At 40.6% G+C, this 13,070-nt stretch overlaps 1 protein-coding gene across 1 annotated transcript in view; it reads left to right on the top strand.

Moving 5' to 3' along the window:
- LOC311238979 (ADAMTS-like protein 2) overlaps positions 1-13,070 on the top strand; it is a 62,626-nt gene that overhangs the window by 34,667 nt on the left and 14,889 nt on the right. The window contains exons 10-14 of the mRNA XM_084327193.1: positions 4,221-4,587; positions 4,677-4,901; positions 8,364-8,550; positions 10,715-10,815; positions 12,858-12,984. Coding sequence (XP_084183319.1) covers positions 4,221-4,587; positions 4,677-4,901; positions 8,364-8,550; positions 10,715-10,815; positions 12,858-12,984 — 1,007 coding nt within the window. The remainder of the gene's footprint in view (positions 1-4,220; positions 4,588-4,676; positions 4,902-8,363; positions 8,551-10,714; positions 10,816-12,857; positions 12,985-13,070) is intronic.

The following is a 13,070-nucleotide window of genomic DNA, read 5'->3' as shown; positions in this document are numbered from 1 at the left end:
AAGATGATTAAACAGAAGGTTTTGTAGATACAGTACTGAATTCTGCCATCTTTTTTATAATGTAAATTTCTCCACCATTTTTCATCATATTGCAACACCGTTTTTTGCAAGACGTTCACAGAAAGGTAGAGAAACTAACTAAAGCGTTCTGTTTTATGGCAATAACGTTCAGGTTTGTGGGAGATAATCCCAAAAAATAAGAGAAATTAAAAAGTAAATCCAGAAGTCAGATGATTGACAGGGGCTGGTGTGAGCTGGGTAGGGTAGTTTTTCGAAATTTGAAAGCCCTGAGTCTCTTCCTTCAAAAGACTACACTCACTTTTGGCTGTGCCACTTCCTCCTGTCAATATGCGCCGGTTTCCGACTCAATGCCCTGAGATTTCTATAATCTTATATTTCACTAATAACAGTTAAAATAATTGGTAAACAAACATAATGCTGAAAATATACACCTTTACTGTATATCTCGGGCTTAAGAGGTTAACCCTGTGAGGCCCAAATTAAAAAGAAATTAGCAACTTCAGAGGCCAGAGGGTGGGACATATAAACACATTTACTATCAAATAGCATTGTGAGGCTGAACAACAGGACCAATTGACTATACATGTGCTTAAAGGGGAACTATCTTATAAATGGCTTTTTTCAGTGTTTACCATTGTTTCTTAGCTATGTGGACTTATATTAATAGGATATATGTCTCTAATTCTCATATTGGCGAATTCTTCCAATTCTCCTCTCACAATATTCACCCTCACTGAACTGAGTCATCTGAAAATGTGCATATCTGTGATGTCAGAGATTTCTCAGCTGCATAATAATGTGGCAGTTGATGTGGCAGTTGGCACCAGGCCACACAGTGGTTGGAGCCCAGCCTCAAAACGGCTTAAGATCTTGAGGTAGAAAAATGCGGTTTTTAGTACTTGATTAGAAATACAAAACAATGCATTTTTTTTGAAAAAAAACCTAGGTGTTCCATAGACTCACAGGAATTGTGTAAAAGTGCCCAAATAGTGAAAGAAATAGTAAAATAGTTCCCCTTTAACATTTTTTAAATAAACATAATTTTTTTAAATGGCTAAAAGTGATTTTGTAATTTTGCAACCGTGGGTCTCACAGGGTACTTTTAACCCTGTGAGGCCCAAATAAAAAAGACATTAGCAACTTCAGAGGCCAGAGGGTGAGACCTATAAACACATGAAGGGTGCCGTGACTGAAAAAAAAGGTTGAGAAACGCTGGTATATGGTGTGGCTCTTTGTGGTACCACAGTCATTTTTTTGTGGCTCTTAGTCTCTGACTGGTTGGCCACCCCTGAGCTATGCGATTAAGAGTTAACGCAAAATTTGCAGATATAACTACCATTAAAGCACAACAAGGACTTGTTACAGACCCTAAAAAAATAAACGCGACATTCAAAGAGTTCTACTCCAACTTGTATAAATCAGAAACGACCTTTGATCAAAACAAAATGGACACATATCTTAATCAAATTAACCTCCCTAAACTTTCAGAGGATGACGCTAAACAGTTAGAAACACCGATCACACTAGAGGAACTCAGGAAGGCCATATCCGATATATACTCAGTCAAGGAGGGGAACTTCCATAAGAACGACAATATTGCACTCATAACAGTCCTCCTTAAAAAAGACAAAGACCCCACTGAGTGCGGTAGTTATAGACCCTTAAGCCTCCTCGGAACCGATATCAAACTGTACTCTAAGGTATTAGCCATCAGACTTCAAAAGCATATGACGTCTTTAGTTAATCAGGATCAAACTGGCTTCATAAGAGGCCGCTTGATCACTGATAACATAAGCCGATTACTACACGTACTAGATGCCAACAAGGACGACACCACACCTAAGGCAATGCTGTCCCTGGATGCAATGAAAGCTTTTGACAGGTTGGAATGGTCATATCTATGGGCAGTATTAGAAAGGATGGGGTTAGGAAAAGGATTCATTGATATGATTAAAGTATTATACAAAGATCCATCTGCCATGATTACAACAGGTATAATCACCTCCGAAATCTTTCCGGTATCACGCTCTTCTAGACAGGGTTGCCCTCTTAGTCCCGGACTATTCGATTTATCATTAGAGCCTTTAGCACAATATATAAGACAATCCCAATCCATAGAACCAATCGTAATCAAGGGCACACAACATAAAATTAGTTTATATGCGGACGACGTAATACTGTTCATGCAAAACCCCAACACCGCAATGCCTCATCTTCTCAAGTTGATTGAGGACTTTGGCGATTTATCGGGATTTAAGATAAATTGGCCGAAGTCGGCTTTCCTTCCACTTAACACCCCTGCAAAAAAAAATATAACCCTCCCAGAAGAGATACCGATGGTTAAACACTTTAGATGTTTGGGAGTTGAAGTATTCCCTACCATAAGCCAAACGGTGAAGCACAATTACATACAAATCCAAAATAAAATCAAATACAACTTTGACAGGTGGTCCTACCTAGAATCAACTTCTTCAGCTCAATGCTACCGTTACCCCCTCCAGATGGTTACTGGAAAATATTACACTCCTCCGCATACAAATTTATTTGGAATAACAAAACACCACGTATAAAAAGATCCACCGCACAGAGAAACAAAGCCTATCCACTATTTTAAGGCGTACACTTTAAGACCACTGACAACATGGTTTGATCCCCAAGCATCAGTATCCTGGAGAAATTTAGAAGAAAATATAGTAGCACCACATAGACTGCAGGACATAGTATACACCAAATTATCAATTAAGCAATGCGAACGGAAATTTGGCCCCATTATTACTCATGCGATCCGGATATGGCGTGAAACACAAAAAAATATTCTAACCCACATAAATGGCATAATCATACTCCCTTATTCAATAACAATGCACTCCTGATTGGAAAACGACCTATAAGATTCCCTAGATGGGAAAAGCAGGGCATACACACATTAGGAGATGTTTTCAACAAACAGGGTTTTTGTAGTTATGAGGAAATACACAAAAAATGTAATCTCACCGGTTCCACACATTATTTTTACGCACAGTTATTGTTATGTTTGAAGGCTCACAGTGTTCCATTAAGGATACCAATTGTACACCACAGATACCACAAATTCTTCTATGAAAGAGAGACATCTAGAGGTTTTGTATCAGATTTTTATCATCAATTACTAACATCCTCGTATGAAATCCTCCACCTAGACTCTGTCTGGAGGAGGGATATACCAGACCTGGAAAAAGATTTTAATTGTCAAGAAGCCTGGGCAAATGTTCGACTTGCATCACGGAACCCGGACCATCAACAAATCAATCTTAACTATATTCATAGGACATACTTGACTCCTATAAGACTGAACAGAATGGGTCTTAAACAAGACTCCAAATGCTCCTTATGTACAAATGGGGACGAGGATACATTTATGCACATGTACTGGGACTGCCCACCAGTTAAGATATTCTGGAAAGAAGTGACCCAGCAATTATCAAGTCTCTTAACTCTGAATATACCTGTACACCCCTCTGTATTACTGTTGAATGATGTTTTTGAGTGTGCAGTACCTATACAGCTAAAGAGATTGGTTTTATCTGGTATCACAGCGGCTAAAAAGCATAGCATCACGATGGTTTCAACCGGAAAAAATGTGCCGGAAGGTCTGGATTCTTACATATCTCGATGTGTTTTATCTAGAAATATCCACAGCAAGAATTTTGGGTCTCAGTGAATCCAAAATTACAATGTGGTCAGAAGTGGTGGAGAGAATAAAAGCTAGCATATAATTGTAGTGCCTGGTTAGGAGAGAATGATAATGGATGGATTATCCAAGGGGGGGCCCGGGGGGGGGGAGCGAGCGAGAGCATATGTGTGTAGGGTATTAGATAGCAGGTATTAGGTGTATATCTTGTATAAGACATTTATTTAAAAATGGTGATTTAACTGTATATCTAATTTTATGTTGTCATGTTTGTTTATTTGTTTGTTTAAAAAATAATAATAAAAAAATAAAAATAATAATAATACAAAAAAATTACATTAATAATAATTATTATAAATATTTTTTTTCTGTTGTACCCAACTCGTACCGAACCATGACCCCAATAACGAGGTGCGTACCGAACCGTGGCTTCTGTGTACAGTTACACCCCTAATGTGTATATGTATATATGTTTATGTGTTTGTATAAATGTGTTTGTATATATATGTGTGTGTGTGTGTTTGTGTAGTATTGCAACCTGAATGGAAAGCTCCCTCACATCACCTATGAGTACACCGTTCCTCACAACCCTGATGACATCAGCATCCCCTCCCCCCTCGTTAACCACACTCACAATGAGGTGTACGCCAGAGAGGATCATGGGAGCCCGGCCAACCACAGCAGAGGTTCTATCCACCAATCGAATGTCCAACTGGGGCATGTTGACCAATCAGAAGTCCAGTTGCAGGGAGAGGGGGCGGGGTTAGTCTGGGAGCTGCAGACGCCCCACCCTCCACCGCTGGCTGCCATGTTGGTCTACAGGCCAAGTGATGTCACCAGTGATGTCATCATCCATAACAATGTAGAGGAACAGGGTCCAGCACCAGCTGGCTACCGTGAGTTCAATCTGAGTCATAATGTATGTTTGTTTTCTTTTGAAAATGTACTTGAAGATGTTTCTGACAAATTATTCCTTTACCATCAGGGAGTGATTCCAATTTGATTGAAAGTGAGCTGTCCAATCCTAACAACACTCACCCTGCCAAGCCCCGCCCCTTCAACCGCCATGACCACTTCCTGGACCTCCTCCTGTCACTTTCTGGTTCTGCTCCAGGCCATGCCCCCTGTGTGTCAGGCTCATCCCACTGCTCTGATGTGCAGCTCAACCAGTCACTGGGGCTGGACAACAGACTAGTCCTGGAGACCCATGGTAGGAAGGATTTGATCGTTTTTAAATATAACTGTTCAAGATGACTCAGTTCAGTAGATCTCCATGAAGTTAGTAGTGTTGGTAGTTGAAGCTGTGGTCATTAGGAATGCCTCATTGTCATCTCATGTGGAGTTCCCCAAGGATCAAGTTTAGGTCCCATTCGGTTTTTAATATACATGTTCCCACTAGATCAAATCATTCACAAGCATAATATCTTTCCATTGTTAGTCCCATCCCAGAACTTTCTCTAGCTAAATTACAATAAATTTGGGATTGTTCTTTTTGGTCCAAAAAACTCCATGAACCTGGGCCCTATTCCTCGTACCTGGTTCAACTAAGTCGATCAAAAGTCCCATTATCCAGATTCAATTAACCCGATGTTTGAATCCGGGCTTTCCCTGTTCCTCGAACGCTGATTCAGTCTCGTTAATTCGAACCAGACTTGATCCTCAGGATAATTGCGCGCGGCCGCCTCAGTTGAAAAGACAGCAGGTGTCAATCGCAGAAATCCTGATTTTCTAACGGCATTGATTGATTGATTGATTTAAAACGTTATTAACAGATTGCAGAATGGGTACAATACAGTACGGCTCAATAGCCTCACCGACAAGTTAAATGCATAATCTATAGGCAAATTTTAAGTCCCTCATTACCCCAATCAATCAGATTATATTTCTTTAAATGTGCCTGCTGGCAGTAGGCTTAATGGAATGAATAATCGAATGAGATCTATTGCTAGCGAAAATAATTAGTTCAACTCTTTCAGAATAAGTAGATACAAACAAGCCCAAAGAGTATCTAATTGATACGAATTAATAGATACTTATGAGGATATCTGTACTGTATGCACTCAGCTTAGGTATCATGTACTTTATATATAAATACATGGTTCCCAAAATGTTCAAGGCGCGACCCGAAATAACGGTGTCAGAGAGGCTTGGAGCCGGGAGGCTATACCGTTTCACTATTAATCAGGTTTGAATCTGTTTCGGACATCATCCATACATGCATTTAATTGATTAACCTTTGGTTTATACCAGTGACACCTCATGTTCATCATCAGATAACACTAACAGTGCTTGAACAGATAGATGCATTTTCTCAAATTCATTAATGTCAACGGCTCATTCAATTTCTCAAATCCGTCAAACAGCGCATCTCATCAGACATTTTAATCCCAGTTACAATATTGTGTGAGTGACAGTGATACAATTAAACAATCCACAGATTCAGATTCTTCATAATTCATAATCCACAGTACACGCATAAAGACAATTTCAAAAGTCAATTTATGCTTGAATGAAACACAATCCGGACGCTCCGTTAAGCAAATACATCCACAGCCGAGAATATGAAACTAATCAGAGCCAAACACTGATAGGTTTCATTCATTAAAAATATCCCTGCGGGATTCACATTTGCAATGCGCCGTTATTAAAATAACCACATGCAGTGTGTATCGCGACAAAGCCCCCTCTAGAAAAACGAAGCACAAAAACATAATTCAGAATGGTATAATGGGATCTAGACTGTGAGAATTATTTCAGGAAGGGAGCTGCATTTCTTTGCGAGGGTGTGGCCATGCAGGTTATCGAGCTAACTGAACTAAACCCTGCCCTCGACCAGGTTCAAACTTTTTGATATGTTGCCATAGCGATTTAGAAAATCCGACGTCGTCGAACGGAAAGGTCTGGCTTAAGTCAAGCTATGCTGAAAATGATCCGGCTAACTCAGTTAGCCAGGTACGAGGAACAGGGCCCTGATCTATGACAAACGTCAGCAATGTCGAATGGAATTGACTTAATTTTATATCGAAAATGTAACAGTGAGCAAGAAACAAAACTAAAAAAGTAAATAATCATTAAAATAAACGGAAAACATTACATTTTCAATAAAATAAATAATGTATTAACACTTTAATCGCCGGAAACGCCGTAACTCGTCATTGCCCGCCATGCTCATTCTGCCGAAGACGCCGTAACACGTCTTTGATATCAATATTTCAAAAATCTGTGATCGAAATCATATTTTTCCTCCGGGGACCTGAGATATACTGCTGATCTCCACTCAACTCTCTAACGGTTCAAGAGCGCCATCTGGTGGCCGATCGGCAGATCGGCCAACAGGAAGTGACGCGCCAAACAGGAAGTGCTCATCCATATTTCGTCCGGGCACTCGCGATCGTTAGCCGGACTCCATCTCGACACACTGGATAATCAATCGCTCGCCCTAACTCAATAAACAACGTTATTTGGACGTATATAGTATTATACAACCTGGAAATGGTTCATCTAGATCAACATCCCATAATCGAAAACTGTCTACTCCAAGCTGATCGTCCAACGGCGCGAGGAAGATACGGTAAGATCCAGCGTTATTTTTTATTTTTTTTTATCCACTTTTTCTCCCATTTTCTATATTTTCTCCCATCCCAATTTCGTATCATCCAATTCAACCCTCCCCTGTCACGAACGCTGTTTCTTGCCTCCCACAAGCCGGCTGCAATGTGGACTAAGTCATACATAGCACAAGTCCCCTCCGGTACTTGAGGTAACAGCAGTCGCATCTTTTCACCTGCGCAGCTCGATCTCTCAGTGGCGAGGAGTAACGCGTGGGAGGCTCACGCTGCCCCCGACACTTCCTGATTCTACTGCGCAGGCGCACCAACCGACCTGTAGGAGTCGCTGTCCACAACGCCCGATCCCCACCCATCAGTTTCCCACCCCCTAATACGGCCAATGTGTATTAGTACGGACGACCAGCTAAACTGAAAGCAAATGTGGAGCGCTGGGCTCGAACAGGCAAGCCCAGCGTCTCCAGATTCCGTGGCGAGCGCCTTGCCCACTACGCCACGTAGCCGCCTACAGATCCAGCGTTATTTTCTAACGTGTTCCATATAAACTGCTCTGATGATCATATGACTCACACTAGGTGAATGATATAACGTTGCCCACGGAATTATAAACGACCCCCCGCCCATCCGGTCAACATCAGATGATACGTAGTAACTTCTAGAAGTACCTCCAGTTGAAATTTTTTATCTGGCACCGATCGCTACCAAACTGTATTTGATCATCAATATAATGCATTTGGGGCTATAAATCAAGTTCTGGAGAAAGCTGCAGAAAACGATAAAAACATACTTATACTTTAGACCATATTTGAGTATGAATATGTGAATGAAAAAGTATAACGTTGCTACACCCTGAACAATGGATATAGGACATTGAATGGGCCATAATAATGTCGATTTAGCAATAGAATTTAAAAAGTTATAGCCCTGCAAAGAAGGGGAACTTCTCCATAGACAAATAGAGCTGGCTAGGGATGGTAAATTATGAATTTAACCATGGCGATCAAAGTGTTAATTATTGTTGTTGTTGTTGTTGTTGTTGTTGTTGTTGTTGTTGTTGTTGTTGTTGTTGTTGTTGTTGTTGTTATTATTATTATCTGTCTTCCCAGGCAGTGTGACAGTGACATCTTCAGGTCTCCAGGACAACAGTGCCCGCTACAGCCCACCACACAACCACACACACTCCCTAACACTCACAGACACAAACAGACACTCAGAAACACACACTCTCACACACCCAGATGATCTGTTCCAGCTTCAACATGTGTCTGCAGTTCAGGCTGTCAGCACTGAGAGGTGAGAGAGAGAGGGGGGGACTGAGAGAGAGGGGAAAGAGAGAGAGAGAGAGAAGAGAGAGGGGGAGAGAAAGAGAGAGAGGAGAGAGACAGAGAGAGGGGGGTGAGACAGAGAGATAGAGAGACAGACAGACAGATAGTTAGAGTGAGAGAGACAGACAGACAGACAGACAGACAGACAGACAGACAGACAGACAGACAGACAGATGTCAAGCAATTAATTAGCTTTGATTAATCAATGAGCTGTGGTTTGTGGAGCAGGAAATCTGCTACCTGTAATCCTGCCAGTCTGTGTGTGTTGTACTCTCCTGTCGCCATGCCAGTCTGTGTGTGTTGTAGGGCTGTCTTAAATACTTCGAAGCTTCGTTCGATGGGCATGGGATTCGAATATGAAAATAAAATTCGATTATGTTAAAAAAATATATATGAATTATTATTATTATTATTATTATTTTTTTGCAAAATCAACTCTGCCTCTCTTTGTTAATTACAACAAGCAATGCTGTTTTTTTTATTTAAGATGAGGTCGGACTCGGCACTGACAGATTTGTGTTCATTGTGCTGCTTTTATAAAGCCTCAAATGACGGCTTACAATATTTCATGGAAGAAAAGTGTTTCGTTTGTCTAAGATTTAAAAAGGTTTAAACTTTACAGCACTGACAAAGTTGAACAAAGTGCTGTACAAGTCCCACAACATAAATTATTTTTAAAATAATATATTTATTTTTTTATAATTTAATTTTTTTTAAATCTTATTTCAAAGCTTCGAATTAAAATCGAATCTCGGCCCCGAAGCTTTGAATTCCAAAAAAAAAAATCGAAGGTCAGCCCTAGTGTGTTGTACTCTCCTGTCGTCCTGCCCAGTCTGTGTGTGTTGTACTCTCCTGTCGTCCTGCCCAGTCTGTGTGTGTTGTACTCTCCTGTCGTCCTGCCAGTCTGTGTGTGTTGTACTCTCCTGTCGTCCTGCCCAGTCTGTGTGTGTTGTACTCTCCTGTCGTCTTGCCAGTCTGTGTGTGTTGTACTCTCCTGTCGTCCTGCCCAGTCTGTGTGTGTTGTACTCTCCTGTCGTCCTGCCCAGTCTGTGTGTGTTGTACTCTCCTGTCGTCCTGCCCAGTCTGTGTGTGTTGTACTCTCCTGTCGTCCTGCCAGTCTGTGTGTGTTGTTGTACTCTCCTGTCGTCCTGCCCAGTCTGTCTGTGTGTGTTGTACTCTCCTGTCGTCCTGCCCAGTCTGTGTGTGTTGTACTCCTGGGTGATGCATAACCAGGCAGCTGCTACACCCACTAAAAACACTGATCAATACAAGAGAAGAAAGAGGGGCTGGAAAATAAAGAATTACAATTCGATTTAGACTAGTTTCTTTAATAAATAATTACAATTCGATTTAGACTCGTTTCTTTAATAAATAATTACAATTAAGTTTAGACTATTTTCTTTAATAAATTATTACAATTGGGTTTAGACTAGTTTCTTTAATACATCATCTAAATTACATTTAGAATAGTTTCTTTGATAAATAATTACAATTACATTTAGACTAGTTTCTTAGCAAAAAACGTAACAAACATGTCCCAGATTCAAGGAAGTCGTATACAATTGTGGACAAGATAAATAATATGTCCCCTTTAAAATATACATAATGTCATCTTTAAACATATATAATAAATACACTTTAAAATATACATAATGTCATCTTTAAATATATATAATAAATACACTTTAAAAGATACATAATGTCATCTTTAAATATATATAATAAATACACTTTAAAATATACATAATGGCATCTTTAAATATATATATAATAAATACACTTTAAAATATACATAATGTCATCTTTAAATATAATAAATGCACTTTAAAAGATACACAATGTTCTCTTTAAAAGATACATAATTTCTCCTTTAAAAGATATATAATATGTCCCTTTTAACTATAATCATTACTTATTCAATGATTTTGGGGATAACAGACTGTCGGACCAATGGGCTTTCGGTCCAATGGGAAATATGTCAGACTATTGAGCTGCCAGAATAATGGGCTGTCTGATTTATGGCATGGCACCCCCCTCTATCTCCCCCCCCCTCTCTCTCTCTCTCTCTCTCTCTCTCTCTCTCTCTCTCTCTCTCTCTCTCTCTCTCTCTCTCTCTCTCTCTCTCTCTGCAGTAATGATTTTGATGTGGGTCTGGATGCTGACATCAGTCTAGCTGACATGTACAGATGGAAGGTGTCTGCCTACGCCCCCTGCAGCTCCACATGCACTACTGGTAACCACACGTGCACAACACACACATACATATATACTTTGCAAGTGGTCTATTGTTTTGTGTATGTATGTGTGTGTGTTACAGGTATCAGTGCTATGTGTTGTGTGTTACAGGTATCAGTGCTATGTGTTGTGTGTAGGCCTGCCGCGATAAGCAATAAATCGATTAATTGCCGCGATAATTAAAATTAATGCAATGATTTTGACGGGCGCGATTAATTGCTATTTGCGCGTTTGTTTTAATGAGGCGGAACCAGTGCCCCTTGTCAGTCACTGTCCGTGTTGGGAGGCGGGCCGCTGGCCTTACTACAGAGCACAGCACGGGAGCTCGCCTATAGCAACGCCACATATAGCTTAACTACATTTCTCAATAGTGTTGCTCCTTTTAACCAAGTAGCGTTATTTGTAGTGTAACGTTAGAATAACACAGAATAACGTTAATACAATTACATGCATCATTGTTTACAATGAACGGGTGGGGCTAGTCAAAGGACTGGAGACGGGGACAAGTTAAACATGAATTAATTTATTATAACAGGTCGTTTTCGAGTCGTGCTGCAGTGCCTACGCACCACAGCTATTCTATTATATACTGCTTTGACGCTTCCTCCTCATCGTTGATTGCATGTAGTAGCTGCATCTAACGTTAGTAGCTAACGTTAAAACTAAAAAACACAGAACCGGACGAGACAAGTTGTCGGCTAGGATAATCACAACAATACTTCCGGTCCGGTCGGTGGGCTTCAAAATAAAAGTCTTAAACACCGGAAAAGACGGAGCGGTGGGCTTCAAAATAAAAGTTTTGGGAAATACATTTCTCAAAAAAATTCTCTAACCGGTCGCAATAATATCGCTTATCGCGATATTTTCGGGGGCAATTAATCGCCCAGCAAAATGTGTTATCGTGGCAGGCCTAGTTGTGTGTTACAGGTATCAGTGCTATGTGATGTGTGTTACAGGTATCAGTGCTAGCTATGTGTTGTGTGTTACAGGTATCAGTGCTAGCTATGTGATGTGTGTTACAGGTATCAGTGCTATGTGTTGTGTGTTACAGGTATCAGTGCTATGTGTTGTGTTACAGGTATCAGTGCTATGTGTTGTGTGTTACAGGTATCAGTGCTAGCTATGTGTTGTGTGTTACAGGTATCAGTGCTAGCTATGTGTTGTGTGTTACAGGTATCAGTGCTATGTGTTGTGTGTTACAGGTATCAATGCTAGCTATGTGATGTGTGTTACAGGTATCAGTGCTATGTGATGTGTTACAGGTATCAGTGCTAGCTATGTGTTGTGTGTTACAGGTATCAGTGCTATGTGTTGTGTGTTACAGGTATCAGTGCTATGTGTTGTGTGTTACAGGTATCAGTGCTATGTGTTGTGTGTTACAGGTATCAGTGCTATGTGATGTGTGTTACAGGTATCAGTGCTATGTGTTGTGTGTTACAGGTATCAGTGCTATGTGTTGTGTGTTACATGTATCAGTGCTATGTGTTGTGTGTTACAGGTATCAGTGCTAGCTATGTGTTGTGTGTTACAGGTATCAGTGCTATGTGTTGTGTGTTACAGGTATCAGTGCTATGTGTTGTGTGTTACAGGTATCAGTGCTATGTGTTGTGTGTTACAGGTATCAGTGCTATGTGATGTGTGTTACAGGTATCAGTGCTAGCTATGTGATGTGTGTTACAGGTATCAGTGCTAGCTATGTGTTGTGTGTTACAGGTATCAGTGCTATGTGTTGTGTGTTACAGGTATCAGTGCTATGTGTTGTGTGTTACAGGTATCAGTGCTATGTGTTGTGTGTTACAGGTATCAGTGCTATGTGTTGTGTGTTACAGGTATCAGTGCTATGTGTTGTGTGTTACAGGTATCAGTGCTATGTGTTGTGTTACAGGTATCAGTGCTATGTGTTGTGTGTTACAGGTATCAGTGCTATGTGTTGTGTTACAGGTATCAGTGCTAGCTATGCGATGTGTGTTACAGGTATCAGTGCTAGCTATGCGATGTGTGTTACAGGTATCAGTGCTAGCTATGCGATGTGTGTTACAGGTATCAGTGCTAGCTATGCGATGTGTATACGTTACGATGGCACAGAGGTAGATGACAGCTACTGTGACTCTGTGACTAAACCAGAGCCGACGCACGAGTTCTGCTCCGGAAAAGACTGTCCCCCCAGGTAACAGCACCTATAGATTATCATCGGTACTGAATACAGGGTGTTAATCTGCAGGGTGTTAAAAAGTCTTAAAAAAGTCTTAAATT

Source organism: Notolepis coatsorum (genome assembly GCF_963971535.1).
Source record: "Notolepis coatsorum genome assembly, chromosome: 13".
Classification (NCBI taxonomy): domain Eukaryota; kingdom Metazoa; phylum Chordata; class Actinopteri; order Aulopiformes; family Paralepididae; genus Notolepis; species Notolepis coatsorum.
The sequence above is the reverse complement of the archived record's forward strand: the minus strand, read 5'-3'. Positions and strand labels throughout refer to the sequence as shown.